The sequence below is a fragment of the Mandrillus leucophaeus genome, unplaced genomic scaffold (assembly GCF_000951045.1).
Source record: "Mandrillus leucophaeus isolate KB7577 unplaced genomic scaffold, Mleu.le_1.0 Scaffold22, whole genome shotgun sequence".
In the NCBI taxonomy this organism is placed as follows: domain Eukaryota; kingdom Metazoa; phylum Chordata; class Mammalia; order Primates; family Cercopithecidae; genus Mandrillus; species Mandrillus leucophaeus.
Genome location: NW_012102254.1, coordinates 3,911,778 through 3,925,579, shown reverse-complemented (window position 1 = coordinate 3,925,579; position 13,802 = coordinate 3,911,778). Strand labels below are relative to the sequence as shown.

At 47.9% G+C, this 13,802-nt stretch overlaps 2 protein-coding genes across 3 annotated transcripts in view; both read right to left on the bottom strand.

Annotated features, from left to right (window-relative positions):
• The window catches only part of PRSS46 (protease, serine, 46), a 21,549-nt gene extending 17,679 nt beyond the window's left edge, over window positions 1–3,870 (bottom strand). The window contains exons 1-3 of the mRNA XM_011981052.1: window positions 3,751–3,870; window positions 1,358–1,535; window positions 929–1,188 (exon numbers count right to left, since the gene is read on the bottom strand). Coding sequence (XP_011836442.1) covers window positions 929–1,188; window positions 1,358–1,535; window positions 3,751–3,832 — 520 coding nt within the window. The 5' untranslated portion in view covers window positions 3,833–3,870. The remainder of the gene's footprint in view (window positions 1–928; window positions 1,189–1,357; window positions 1,536–3,750) is intronic.
• A 4,693-nt stretch (window positions 3,871–8,563) lies between these two features.
• On the bottom strand, window positions 8,564–11,248 carry PRSS45 (protease, serine, 45). 2 transcript variants are annotated; one of them, XM_011981050.1, is made up of 4 exons: window positions 11,136–11,248; window positions 10,344–10,618; window positions 9,386–9,549; window positions 8,564–9,056 (listed from the first exon to the last, which is right to left on the bottom strand). In XM_011981050.1, exons 1-4 carry the CDS (start codon window positions 11,246–11,248, stop codon window positions 8,823–8,825), a joined length of 786 nt encoding a protein of 261 aa, XP_011836440.1. In that variant the 3' UTR covers window positions 8,564–8,822. The 2 variants fall into 2 exon arrangements, with proteins under 2 accessions (XP_011836440.1, XP_011836441.1); XM_011981051.1 differs by having other exon boundaries at window positions 9,386–9,578; window positions 10,445–10,618.
• Window positions 11,249–13,802: the final 2,554 nt, after the last annotated feature.

Sequence of the window (13,802 nt, the reverse complement as noted above, 5' to 3'; positions counted from 1 at the left end):
TACACAAGGCCGGGCGCGGTGGCTCACGCCTGTAATCTCAGCACTTTGGGAGGCCGAGGCAGGCGGATCATGAGGTCAGGAGATCGAGACCGTCCTGGCTAACACGGTGAAACTCTGTCTCTACTAAAAACACAAAAAAAATTAGCCGGCCGTGGTGGCACATGCCTGTAGTCCCAGCTACTCAGGAGGCTGAGGCAGGAGAATGGCATGAACCTGGGAGGTGGAGCTTGCAGTGAGCCAAGATCGCGCCACTGCACTCCACACTCCAGCCTGGGTGACAGAGCGAGACTCCATCTCAAAAAAATAAATAAATAAAATAAAAAAATAAAAAAGACTACACAAAAGTGTCCCAGGGGACTTGGAGTGATATCCAGGCACCAAAGGACAAGAGGGGATTTCTCCAGTAATTCAGGTTCTATGAGGGTGAAGAGCTGAGCTCTGCCTCATGGCCACCGGCAAGATGCCAAGACCCTAGAGTCCCAAGATGGCACCCCCTGGAAAGGAGGCCCCCACAAAGCCTCCCACATTCTAGGACCCAAGGAGAGCACCAACAGGGGCCCGACCTCCAGGAACTTGGGGGTACCTCAGGATAACCAGCAAACAAGATGGATAGAGAAGCCTCAATACCTCAGTATGTCCTGAGACCGTGGCCCTCATGCCATTAATGGGAACTCCATTAATAACCAAGAATTCACTTCCTGCAATGCTGCAGGGTAAGCACTTGGCATTTCATTTAACTTCACTTTGGGAACTGAGGTGCATGCAGGCCACATGCGTCTTTTACACTGGAGCACTGGGTCTATCTTTGTATCAAGAGGTCAGGAAATGTTTGCTGTCTGAGTGAATGAGTGAATAAAGGAATGAATGAAGGAGCCCGCTGTGTTCTGAAGAGGCTAGTGTCTTGTAACCTCTGCCGGCCTTCACTCACCTTTTTTCCCTGTAGTTCCCCAGCCGATTACCCAGCACATGCTTCCAATGGATGGCTTGAATTTGATGTTAGGGAGGCAGACGGGCTGGACGAGGGGGGTCCATGGGATGGAGTTTCTGAGCTTTAGGAGGGCAATGTCCTGAGACACAAGATTGCTGAAATCCTTATGAATCGTCATGCGAATGAGCGGGAGTTGAGTGCCGTTTTCTGGGAGCTGGTGGACTCCCACCATCACGGTGTACAGGTTGGGGTCCTTGGATCTGCAGGACCATGGGTAGGAGGCAGGTCGCCAGTGGTAAGGCCATAAGTAAGGGAGGAGATGGGCCCTGAGCTCAGGACCACCCAGCCAGGCCCCCTGCTCCCAGATCCCTAGATTCACCAGGGACCCCCGAGGCCAGAAAGCAAAGTCCCCAGGCCCCGCTGACTGACCTCTGCAAGCAGTGCGCAGCCGTGAGGATCCACTGGTGGTGGATGAGGGAGCCACTGCAGATGTACGTGCCCAGGAACAGGATGCTCACCTGCCATGGCCACTTGCCTACCTCCACCAGCTTCCCCTTCACCACCCTGCAGGACACGTTGGTCTGACCGCAGGCCCGGAGCCAGGGCCCTGAGGAAAGAGGATCTCAGGCAGCAAAGGGCAGCCCTCACACCCCTGGACACAGCAGATTTGAGACAGAGAGAGCCGCCTTCCAGCCCTGTCGTAAGCAGCCACTGCCACATGCACATGTGGGAAGGGGCTTTCTCCACTGCCTCAAAACTGGCAACCAGCCGGGCACAGTGGCTCACACCTATAATCCCCATGGCTCTGACCCATGGCCACCTGCAAGGTGCCAAAACCCTAGAGCCCCAAGATGGCACCCCCTGGAAAGCAGGGCCCCACAAAGCCTCCCAGATTCTAGGACCCAAGGAGAGCACCAACAAGGGCCAGACCTCCAGGAATTTGGGGGTACCTCAGGATAACCAGCAAACAAGATGGATAGAGAAGCACTTTGGGAGGCCAAGGTGGGTGGATCACTTGAGGTCAGGAGTTCAAGACCAGCCTGGCCAATATGATGAAACCCCATCTCTACTAAAACTACAAAAATTAGCCTGGCATGGTGGCACATGCCTGTAATCCCAGCTTGGGAGGCTGAGGCAGAAGAATCACTTGAACCTGGGAGGTGGAGGTTGCAGTGAGCCGAGATCATGCCACTGCACTCCAGCCTGGGTGACAGAGCCAGACTCCATAAAAAAAAAAAAAAAAAAAAAAAGGGCAACCAAAGGCCAGGGTCAGCAGGAGGTGCCCCATATTCTAGAGTTCCCAAACAATGAGGATGAGACAATTCCTCCTGAGCTTGTTATAAGCCATCAGCCAGGACTCATCCCTGCCCATAGTTTACCCAGATGGTTGGGGGAGAGAAGCAGAAGAGAGAATCACTGCAGGGGTGAGCTGCCAGCCAGGGGATTGGTGATGGGGCACAAGTTGGCCAGGCTGCCTGTCCCCAGTGAACAGTAATGTCACACTGCACTGCTCCAGGGGCCACCCATGTGACCGTGTGAGGAAGTGAGTAGAGATGCGTGTCCATTCCCTCCTTGACTCTCACTGGCCCCAGCAGCAGGGGTGAGAAGAGAGCAGGCGGCACTGAACCAGGTGTGAGATGGAGATTTTAAATAGGTCCAGTCTGGATTGGTACAAGTACTTACTAACTAAACATCACAAAGGACAAGAAAGGGAGAAAGTCACACCAGTAATCAGAGCTTTGGAAAGCCCAGGAGGGAGGATGGCTTGAGGCCAGGAGTTCAAGGACAGCCTAAGTAACACAGTGAGATCTTGTTTCTACAAAAGCAAAATTAATCAGGTGCGATGGTGCACACCTGTCGTCCCAGCTACTCAGGAGACTGAGGCAGGAGGATCACTTGAGCCCAGGAGTTCAAGGCTACAGTGAACTAGGATTGCACCCTCCATTCCAGCCTGGGTGACAAAGCAAGACCCTGTCTCTAAAAAAATTTTAATTTCTTTTTTAATATGGAATGCTTCACGAATTTGCATGTCATCCTCTTTTCACCCCCAAAGAGTCTATTGAACACAGTATTGAATTCTAGCTGCAGCACTCACAAACCACTGAAGCTCTATAAGCCTCAATTTCCCACTGTGAAATGGGATGCTGATGAAGCTCGCCTCCCAGGGTGTTGCGACCTCACTCAGTCTCAGCTGGGCTGATACAGACTGGGCACTAAGCCTCACTTCCTCATCATTGCAAGATGGAGTCTCCTATGACTGTGCCTCCCAAACAAACTCAATCGTTCCATGGATGTTAGTGTTAGTCTGTTCCTTTTTTTTTTTTTGAGATGGAGTCTCACTTTGTCGCCCAGGTTGGAGTGCAGTAGTGTGATTTCAGCTCACTGCAACCTCCACTTCCCAGGTTCAAGCTGTTCTCATGCCTCAGCCTCCTGAGTAGCTGGGATTACAGATGTGCACCACCATGCCCAGGTAATTTTTGTATTTTTAGTAGAGGCAGGGTTTTGCCATGTTGGCCAGGCTAGTCTCAAACTCCTGGCCTCAAGTGATCCACCCTCTTTGGCCTCCCACAGTGCTGGGATTACAGGCATGAGCCACTGCGCCCACTGTGTTCCCCCATTTTTAATAAGGCTCTTCCCTCCTGTGTTCATGGTCACCCTGGAAAATGGAACTGCCCTGACACCGTTTGGATTCTCAGTCTGCTGAAGATGTACTACCCACCAGGACATGGACACATCAAGGCCCTTCAGGCATGAGGACAGCCCGACACAGGCTCCCAGCAAACAGACCCCTCCAGCCTCTGTCCCATGTCCCTGAAGCTTACCTTCAATATATGGCTGATTCTCTAATCTGGCAGAAGAAAGTGGAGCTGTAAGGCCTTGAAGATACCCCGGCCCACAGGCCATGGCAAGCTGGTACCTACTCCTCAATGCTCCTTCTAATGGGATGTGGAGGCAGAGAGGGTGTGGCACCTCCACTGTGCCAAGATTCTAGAACTCATGGATTGTGTGTTTATGACTGTGGGGAGTAGGTATCTGCCCCAGGGTTGGGGACCTACCTGGCTGTGGCAGTCACAGGACTCTGAGAAGGAGGCAGTGTGGTCATGGCAAGGCCCTGCCAGGGCCACAAGGTGATGCTGCTGTCAGGAACCTCCCTGGAGCGGTACTCCTGGTGCTCGGCCCATGACAGTGCCTCCTGGGCCCAGTTCTCTGCAGTGTACCCCAGCCTTGGCCTTGATGGTGCCCCCGGTGCATAGTTCTGAGCCTGTGACAGCACGACATGCTTGGCTTGTGACAGTGCCTGGTGCCTGGCCCATGAGGCACCCTAGTGCCCAGCCCAGGTTTCGTTGTGAACCCCTCTCATTCCCCCCTGGAGGTGTGGAAACTGAGGCACTGAGAGGAAGATAACTAGTTCCTGTAGTATGTGATGTGATTGAGGTGGAACTGGAGGTTTCTTTTTTCCCTCAGGGTCTGTATTTTCTTTACTTTTCTTTCTTTCTTTTTTTTTTCAGACAGGGTCTCACTTTGTCACCACACTGGAGTGTGATGGTGGTGAGATCATAGCTCATTGCAGCCTCCACCTCCCAGGCTCAAGCAATCCTCCTACCTCAGCCTCCTGAGTAGCTAGGACCACAGGTGTGCACCATCATGCCTGGCTAATTTTTAAAAAATTTTTTTAGAGACGAGGTCTCACTGTGTTGCCCAGAGTGGTCTCAAGCTCCATGGATTACAAGCATGAGCCACTGTGCCCAGCCCAGGGTCTGTATTTTCAAGAGAAGAGCTCCTGGGTTGAGGAAATCTAGGTATGTTTAACCTGGGAAGGTGGCTTCCTGAGAGGAAGCTGCTTGCAGACTTGGGTCTTCACGAATCAGCAGAATGAATGACATCTGGGGACACCTCATCACCACTCCCCTGAGGTCTCCCCTCCCAAGGATCCCAGGCTCCTCACACTGTCCATGCAGGAAGCTCCCGCTCCACCCTGCAGCCAGTGCTGCCAAGGACACGGAGTGACGAGGTTGTTCACACACTGCTGGGGAGATAAACTGACATGACCACTGTAAACGACTGTTTGGAATCATTTAGCAGAGCAGAAAGTGTGCCTACCCCACAACCCACAGTTCCACTCCTGGCTTCATGCCCTAGAAACTGCACAGATGCAGCAGGACAGGTGCAAGAGACTGTTCACTAGCAGCGCTGTTGGGAAGAGTCCCAGCTGGAAACTACCCAACTGCCATCCAAGGCGCAACAGCTACACAGAATCTTCAGCAGCGGTGAGAATGGATGAGCTGCTGCTACACCTAACTAGATGGTGACTCTCATCACCGTATTCTGAGCGAAAGAAGTCGGATACAGTCTCTGTACTGTATGAAATTCAAAAACAGGCAAAACAAACTAATTTTAGAGATATATGGTAGAAAATCAAGGAAATTATTATCTGTACAATCAGATTCCCTCCAGGGGGAAAGACATAGAAAGGGAAAGGAGAAAGAAAAGAGAAACTTCAGAGAAGAGAAACGCGATCGCTCTTCTCTCTTTGCAGAAAATAATTCTTTGGGGGAAACTACTAATCAATAAAACAAAACAGGATGACTGAATAAAAGATCTGGCATATCTGTTATCACAACCAATGTGAATGCACAGAATTCTACTTTTAAAATAAAAAGATCCTCATACTATTTATGAGGTAGAAAAAAACCCATCCACATACTATTTATTAGAGACACACCAAAAACAAAGTGGCATAAATAAGGTGAAAGTAAAAAGATGTGGCTGGGCTTGGTGGCTCACACCTGCAATCGCAGAACTTTGGGAGGCTGGGGCGGGCGGATGGCCTGAGCCCAGGAGTTGGACACCAGCCTAGCCAACATAGTGAGACCTCGTCTTTACAAAAAATTTTAAAAATTAGCCAGGTGTGGTGGCATGCGCCTGTGGTCCCAGCTACCCGGGAGGCTGAGATTGTGGTGAGCTGAGATCACGCCACTGCACTGTAGACTGGGCAACAGAGTGAGACCCTGTCTCAAAAAATATTAATTTAAAAAATTAGAAATTAATTAAATTTTTAAAAGATAGGCAGAAATGTATTTATATGCAAGCCAAAGTGGCAATGGCAATGTTAATCTTTAAAAATGATTCAAGACAAATGATTTAAACAGAAAAAGAAAGCTATTTTGTGTTGAAAAAGGCACAAATTGCAATATGTAACATCATAAAGTTCTGTCCATCAATAAAATAACATCAAACATATGAAACAAAATCAATCAGCAAAACATGAGAAATTGGAAAATCTCTCTTGCAGTGGGACAGTCTTCTCCAACTCACTCTGTCCTTGAGAGATGGAATAGCTATACAACTACTAATAGAATAATACTAATAATTAGAGCAATACATTATTTAAAAACCTTATTGCGTGTGCCCGAGCAAATTTATAACCTTAAAGATGTTTATTATTGAATAACAGAGAATGAAAATAAATGACCTAAACACTCAAATCAAAAAACTGTAAAAAGTAGAAAATAAACCAGAGGAAAATCTGAAGGAAAAAAAGTACAAAATATAAAATTGTACCTTAATCAATTAGAAGAACCGCCAAAATTAAGAATGAACTCTGATCTGGATCTTTGAAAAAACAAGTAATGTTACATGGGACAAGGGGCATGTTTTCTATTGGTAGGGTGTAACCCACTAAGATAATACAGCAGGCATGAACCCTATATTCCTCACAACACAGCTTTGAAACATAGAAAGGAAGAATTGTGCAAGAAGAAATAGACAAATTCTTAATTTTTGCAGTAAACTTCTTAGAAATCAACAAATTATGTAGCTGTAAAATATGTCAGGTGTTGAGATAATTTGAATAACACAATCAACAAGCCTGATCCAATCAGTTATGCCTCAGACTTTGTTCTAAAACACACACTTTTAACTTTTATTTTAGGTTCGGGGGTACATGTGCAGGCTTGTTACTTAGGTAAGCTTGTGTCACGGGGCTTTGTTGTACAGATTATTTCATCACCCAGATACTATGCCTCGGATCCAACAGTTATTTTTTCTGTTCCTCTCCCTCCTCTCTTAGATCACCAAAACCAAGGAGACCCCAGGAACAATGCTGCTGTTGTTCCCCTCTATGTGTTCATGTGTTCTCATCATTTAGCTCCCACTTATAAGTGAGAACATACGGTATTTGGTTTTCTGTTCCTGCATTAGTTTGCTAAGGATAATGGCCTCCAGCTCCATCCATTTTCCCGCAAAAGACATATCTCATTCTTTTTTATGGCTGCATAGTATTCCACGGTGTTTGTGTAACACATTTTCTTTATCCAGCATCATTGATGGGCCTTTAGGTTGCTTCCATGTCTTGGCTCTTATGAATAGTGCTGCAATGAACATTCCTGAAAACACACACTTTCATTTCAGACGCACAAGTAACACTCACTAAGACTAATCAAATACTAAGCCACAAGTAAAACCTCAAAAAATTCAAAAATGCAGAAATAATTAAATTCATATTCAGTTGTGCATCACTTAATGACAGGGATACAGTGTGAGAAATGCATTGTTAGGCAATTTCATCACCATGCAAACAAAAGACTGTGCTTACACACGCCTAGATGGTACATATATATTTTTATGTATATGTATTTTTTCATCAGGAAAACCAAATGTCCCAGCACCATTACTGAATATCAGTCATTTCCCTTACTTGTCTGCAATGCCACTATCAAGTACCATATATCAGTTTTCTATATATGCTCCATTATAATCTTATGGAACCACTCTTGTATATGTGGTCTGTAATCGACTGAAATGTCATTATGTGGCATATGACTGTAGTGATATAGAGAAAAAGAAACTCTCATTCCTCCCCAGAACTAACCACCAGGAAATTAAATAACACCCTTCTACATAACTCTTGGGCTAAATAAGAAATATACTGTGAAATTATAAGCAATACAGAAATGAATGACAATGAGGCCAGTACGTATCAAATCCGGTGAAATATGGCCAAAGTGGGACTCAGAGGAAAATTTACGGAATTAACTGAAAATACTAGAACACAAGGAAGTCTAAAATAATGAACTAAGCACACTACTCAAGAGGTTACAAAAAGAGCAATAAAATAACCACATGGAGGCATCCACTTCTCATTGTGGTATATTTTCTTCTACTTTTTTTCTTAAAAAAAAAAAGATTATGAGCAATATTTTTTAAGAAAAAAATGTAGAAGAAAATATACCAAAATGAGAAGCAGATGTCTCTACGTGGTGGGACTCCAGGGGAAGTCTCCTTTCTTTAGGTTCAACTGTGTTTTCTAATTTTCTACAATAAACATGCACTACTTTTATAATCTGTTTAAAAACAGAAAGCAAGCTGCTTTTGGAGTACTATCGTGAGTCACTCCTGCTGCAGCCTAAAAGCCTGCCTGTTTCAGCTGTTCCCTCAACAGCACGCCTACTTTACAGACAAGGAAACTGAGGTCACAGGCCCAGACCTTTTTCTTAAGTCCCAGCACTAATGATACAGCAAAAACCAGCAGTCCGCACTCCAGAGAGGCTCCTGGCAGACTTAATTCCAGGAAGCTCTGCCATTCCACCCACAGCCAACCTCCAGGACTACCCCAGAAAAGAGAAAAGAGTCAGCTCAAGTTTACACATGTTTAATCCCTGCTCTCCTGGTCCCAGATTCCAGAATCCTTCCAGGCTGCACTTCCCTTCTCCTGCTCACCCAAGGCCTAGTCATCCACCACACTTCTCACCAGGATGCCAAAGCCAGACCCATTCTCCCAGGGGTTACTCTTCCCCACCCTGGCTCTTGTTGAAGATGGACACATGACCGTGGTCAAACCTCCATCTGGCCCCATTCAGCAAAGGCAAGGCAGGAGGAGGAAGGGGTAGGGAGGTCAGGAGCCTATCTGGGGCTGCAGCAGCCAGCACAGGAACAGGAGGCAGGCAGAGGCGCAGGGACCTGAGAAGGCTCCATTGCTCATTTGCTTCTTGATCCATTTGGTGTATTTGGTGACGCGGGTGTACACGCCTGGATTCTGTGCCTTGGCGCAGGCCTTTTCCCAGGACAACACCCCAGCCAGAATCCATCTGCCCTCAACTTCACAAGCCAATGGCCCTCCAGAATCCCCCTAGGCAAAAAGAGAGGAGTGGTGGAGGCTGTGGGTCCAGCTGGGGCTGCGGGGCCCTGGGGACCCATGCCCACCCTCTGAGCTCTGCTGGGAGGCTTTTCACTCCCGCAGGGCCCCCCTACTTGGGGGCCTCTTTCGGCTCCTCAGCTGGGACCCATACCCCAGAACCGGGGCAAAAGTCAGCATCACAGGGGAAGGAAGACAGGAGCAGAGCACCGCCAGGTGATGGTGACGGAGGGAGGCCGGGCCAACCCCACCCCAGGGAACTGCCTCCACCCGGGAGTGGTTCGCAACAGAAGTGGAGCTACCAGAACCTCTCAGAAACTCACATAGCACAAGTTTTCTCCATAATTGGTGGCACAGATCATGTCCCCCAGGACAAGGGGGACAACTGGGGGAAAGAAGGACTTCTTGTGGTAATGCTGGTCACACCTCTTGTTGTCCATGATAAACACCTCAGCCTCCTGCAGCTCTGGGGTCAGCGTGGAGTTGGCTGTGGAGCCCAGCAGGGTGAGCAGTGACCTCTCACTCCACCCAACCCTGACCTCTGTCCAGGGTCCTGTCCCCTTCACTCTGGAGACTCAGCCCAGCCACCCCCTGTCATACCTCCAAGCCCTCCCCTCCTTTACCGGCCCCTCCCCCTGCAGTGCAGGCCTTGTCTGAGAAGTCCCCGCCCTCAAAGGCTCTGAGTCCAGATCCCCTTCTTGGGAAACTTCTGCTTCTGAACCAAGCCAGCCATAACTCAAGTCTCATTGCAGCTGCTTCCAGTCTGGTGCCCAGCCCCACGCGGCTTCCCTGCAGACTGTCAGCTCTGCCGGCATGGCCGCTCTCTCCACCTTCGTTAACACTCGCTCCTCCTCCAGGGCCTCAAGGCAGTCCCTCTGCCCAGAGCTCATTCCGGATCCCTCCCAGCTGGATCTCAAGACCACCAGACAAGAACTTTGCCTTGTTTTCCTCAGCCTGTGCCCACACCCACACCCAAACATGACTTCCCTCCAGGCAGGGCATGCATTTCTAATCCCAAGGGCTGGGTGCTGACACTCAAAGTGTGTCAAGTGAATGAATGAGTGAATGCCCAGTTCTGAGCTTCTGTAAGACACAGATGGTCATGCCCAGCCCAGGCACTACCAGGCCTGAATGAGGTGTCCACATAAACAGTGACAATGGTCACCACATGAGGAGTGGTCCTAACACATTCAGAGAACCAGGTCCAGCAGGAAAGGCCCCAGAAGGAAAGGAGTGTGCTCTCGGTGGTACCGCACCCACCTCCCATCCCATCCTGCTCACCTGAAAAGCGCTGCTTAACCTGGCTCCAGCCAGTCACCCAACACTGTGTCCCAACCTTCAGGTTGAAGTTGGGTTCCGGGAGGCAGATGGGCTGCACATACTCACTGAAGGTGACAGGTGCTTGAAGGTGGACAAGGGCAACGTCACCCATGATGAAGGTCCGGCCCCAGTACTTGGGGTGCATAATGATGTCCCTCACAGGGACCTGGAGGGCCCTGCTGAAGTTCATGGGCTGCAGCTTGGAGGTGCCAAGCAGCACTGAGTACTCTTTGGTGCTGTGGGAGACAGAGAGCCCCACCTGGTAGGTATCAGACTCCCAAGCAGGAACACACTCCTACCCTACTCCAGTGGGGACGCAGCCCTACCCCCTTAGCAGGAGTCCTGCCTCCACCCCATCTGCCTAATCTAGCCTGAGGGCACTGAAGTTCGGACAGCTGCCTGCCTCCTCATTCATCATTCAAACTGATTCAAGGTGGCCTGGTCTGTGTGCTGTGCGTGCAGGTGTGGAAGTGTTGGTGTACACATATGCTTTCATGTGTGATGGGGTAAGGGGTATGTTCTGGGTTTTCCTGTTGCTCAGTTGAGGGTGTAATCTTTGTTGCTTGGGGCTCCTGCCCTAGCTTAGTCCCTGGTCCCCAGGAGACCCCGAGCACAATTCTCACCTATCCCAGATGCCCTTCCCACTTCCTCCCTCCCTCCCTCCCACACTGTTTCACTCAGGAAATGAGGAAGCTGGACTGGGCCCATGGTAGCTCGGGGTCTCCAAGCCCTGGACACATGGGCCACACTCACCCTTGGATGCAGTGGGCCGCAGTCACCACCCAGCTGGGGTCAATGAGGGCCCCTCCACATACGTGCTCATTTTCCATCCGGAGGCTCACCTCCCAGGGCCAATGGCGGGTCATTTCCAAATCCTCCGACCACCAGGGCTCACCACAAACTTCAGGAAGAAGTGTGCCGGGGACACACAGCAACCACATAGAGAAGAATGAGAAAGACTGAGACCTAGACGCCCTACAGGGCCAATGTGCACAAAGCTGTAAAGTCAGGGGCTCTTCCCATTTCAGCGATGGGGAGAGTGAGGGTGAGAGAAGGGCAGTGGCCTCTGCCCAAGAGCTTGATGGGAAGTGACAATGACAGAGGTAAAAAGCATCAAGGCAGACACATGGAGAGAGAGAGATTCTGAGTCACAGGGAGCCTTCAGCCCAGGACCTCAAAACAAAGGCAAGCAGAGAAGGAGCCCCAAAGCAAGAAATGCGTTTTCTTGCATCTGGGGAAGTTCCTCCCACTTCTGAAAAGCTATAATGCTTGCTGCATTTCTTAGATGCAGAAGGCCTCTGTCCCCCACACTGCTCAGAGTCAAGAAAAGCTCCTGACTTCTGTGTCAGAAGTTTTCACATTGAACATTCAAAGTGCCAGCAGAGAGACCCCAGAGGCCCCTCACTCACAGGCCACACACTCAGTTTGCACACAGTTCTATCAGTCAAGTTATACAGTTGTATGAATGTATGAAGAAACGCAGATGCAAGCATTCTACATAAAATAGTAGCTAACATTGTATTTTTAAAAAATCAATGCACCATGATGATTAAGGATTGGCCCAGGAGTGCAGGGCTGGTTCCACATTAGAAGAATTCTCAGTGGATTCTCCACATAAAAGGCTCTAACAATCTGAAGACAGAAAGACCATGCGCTTTCCTCCATGGACACAGAAAAAGGCATTTGAAAAATTTAACACATATTTATGACTTACAAAAAAATCCCTCTTATTAAACTAGAAACAGATAGAATATCCTTAACTTTACAAAAGTTAGATATACCCCAAACTTACAACAAACATCATACAACACTAAAGAACAGGCGGAAAAGACCCTATCCCACCAGAGACCAGGAATAAGGACACTTTGTGGAAGGAGGGCAGAGGAAATAACTGACAGAACGCAAGGGGGCTGCTGGGTGCTGGTTTAGCCTACTTTTTTTTTTTTTTTTTTTTTTTTTTTGAGACAGGGTCTCGCTCTATCACCCAGGCTGCAGTGCAGTGTCACTGCTCACTGTAGCCTTGACCTCCCAGGCTCAAGCGATCCTCTCACCTCAGCCTCCCGAGTCACTGGGACTACAGGCGGTTGCCACCACACCTGGCTAATTTTTTAATAATATTTTATAGAGACAGTCTTGCTATGTTGCCAGGGCTGGTCTCAAACTCCTGGGCTCAAGCAATCCTCACACTTCAGCCTCTCTACATACTTATTCTACTTTTTAACCTGGGTGGTGATGACACAGGTGTGCTCACTGTGTGACAATTCCTTCAGCTGGACCTTCATAATTTGTGCTTTTTGGAATGCATGTAATACTTCAATAAAACAATTTCGTTTTAAAAACGATCATGTTTTTCTATCCCAGCACAACCAACTAGAAAACATACTGAAGTAAGATACATTTTCAGCAGCAAAAAATGCTAAAGTTCATAGAATTAACTTACCTAACACTACACAAGACTCCTGCGGTAATAAATTTTAAACTCTAATAAAGGACACAGAAAATGATCAGCATAAATGGCAAGACAGTCCCTGCTCTTAAAAGAACAGTTAAGGCCTGGCGCAGTGGCTTACGCCTGTAATCCCAGCACTTTGGGAAGCGGAGGCAAGCAGATCACGAGCTCAAGAGTTCGAGACCAGCCTGGCCAACATAGTGAAACCCCATCTCTACTAAAAATACAAAAAATTAGCTGGGCGTGGTGGCGGGCGCCTGTAATCCCAACTACTCGGGAGGCTGAGGCAGGAGAATTGCTTGAACCCGGGGGCCAGAGGTTGCAGTGAGCTGAGATCATACCACTGCACTCCAGCCTGGGCAATAGTGCAAGATTCTGTCTCAAAAAAAAAAAAAAAGAAAGAAAAAAAGACAGCTAAATATTTTAGATGTAATTTTTCCAAAATTAATCTGCAAATTCATTTTGTAAGTTAGAATTTTTAAGAAACTTGATAAACTTATTCTGAAACTGAAACAGAAAAACAAAGTTCTATGAATAGCTCAGTCTTTGAAAAAGCACAGCAAAGAAGGGCCATTTGTCCTAGCAGATATTAAGACACATGTGAAAGCCATAATATAAAAACAATGTAGTACTGTCACAAGGACAGACAATGGAAAGTGACAATGGAAAAGAATAGAGAACTTGAGATTGTCCCGTGTGCTGCACAAACTTGATGTAAATAAAGGAGCCACCACAATCAGTGGGTAAAAGAAGGACTGTTAAGTACATGGTGTTGGGAAAACTGGCTCACTATAAGAGAAATAAGAAAACCAAAACTCGATTCCTTGCTAAAAGCACTTGAAGATCTAAAGGTGAAAGGTAAAACTGTAAAATTAATAAATCATGTGACATGAGGTAAGAAAGGACTCCTTAAAACCTCAAACACAAACCATAAAGCATAAACTGATTAACCTGATTATATCAAAATCGAG

Bases quoted from the DNA above. Each gene is read 5' to 3' on its own strand.
- PRSS45 (XM_011981050.1), bottom strand. From the start codon at position 11,248: ATGACCCGCCATTGGCCCTGGGAGGTGAGCCTCCGGATGGAAAATGAG. The intron at 10,619-11,135 runs GTGAGTGTGGCC...TGTCTCCCACAG, and splicing joins GCGGCCCACTGCATCCAAGG to CACCAAAGAGTACTCAGTGC. The intron at 9,550-10,343 runs GTGAGCAGGATG...TGGGCTCCACAG, and splicing joins GGTTAAGCAGCGCTTTTCAG to CCAACTCCACGCTGACCCCA.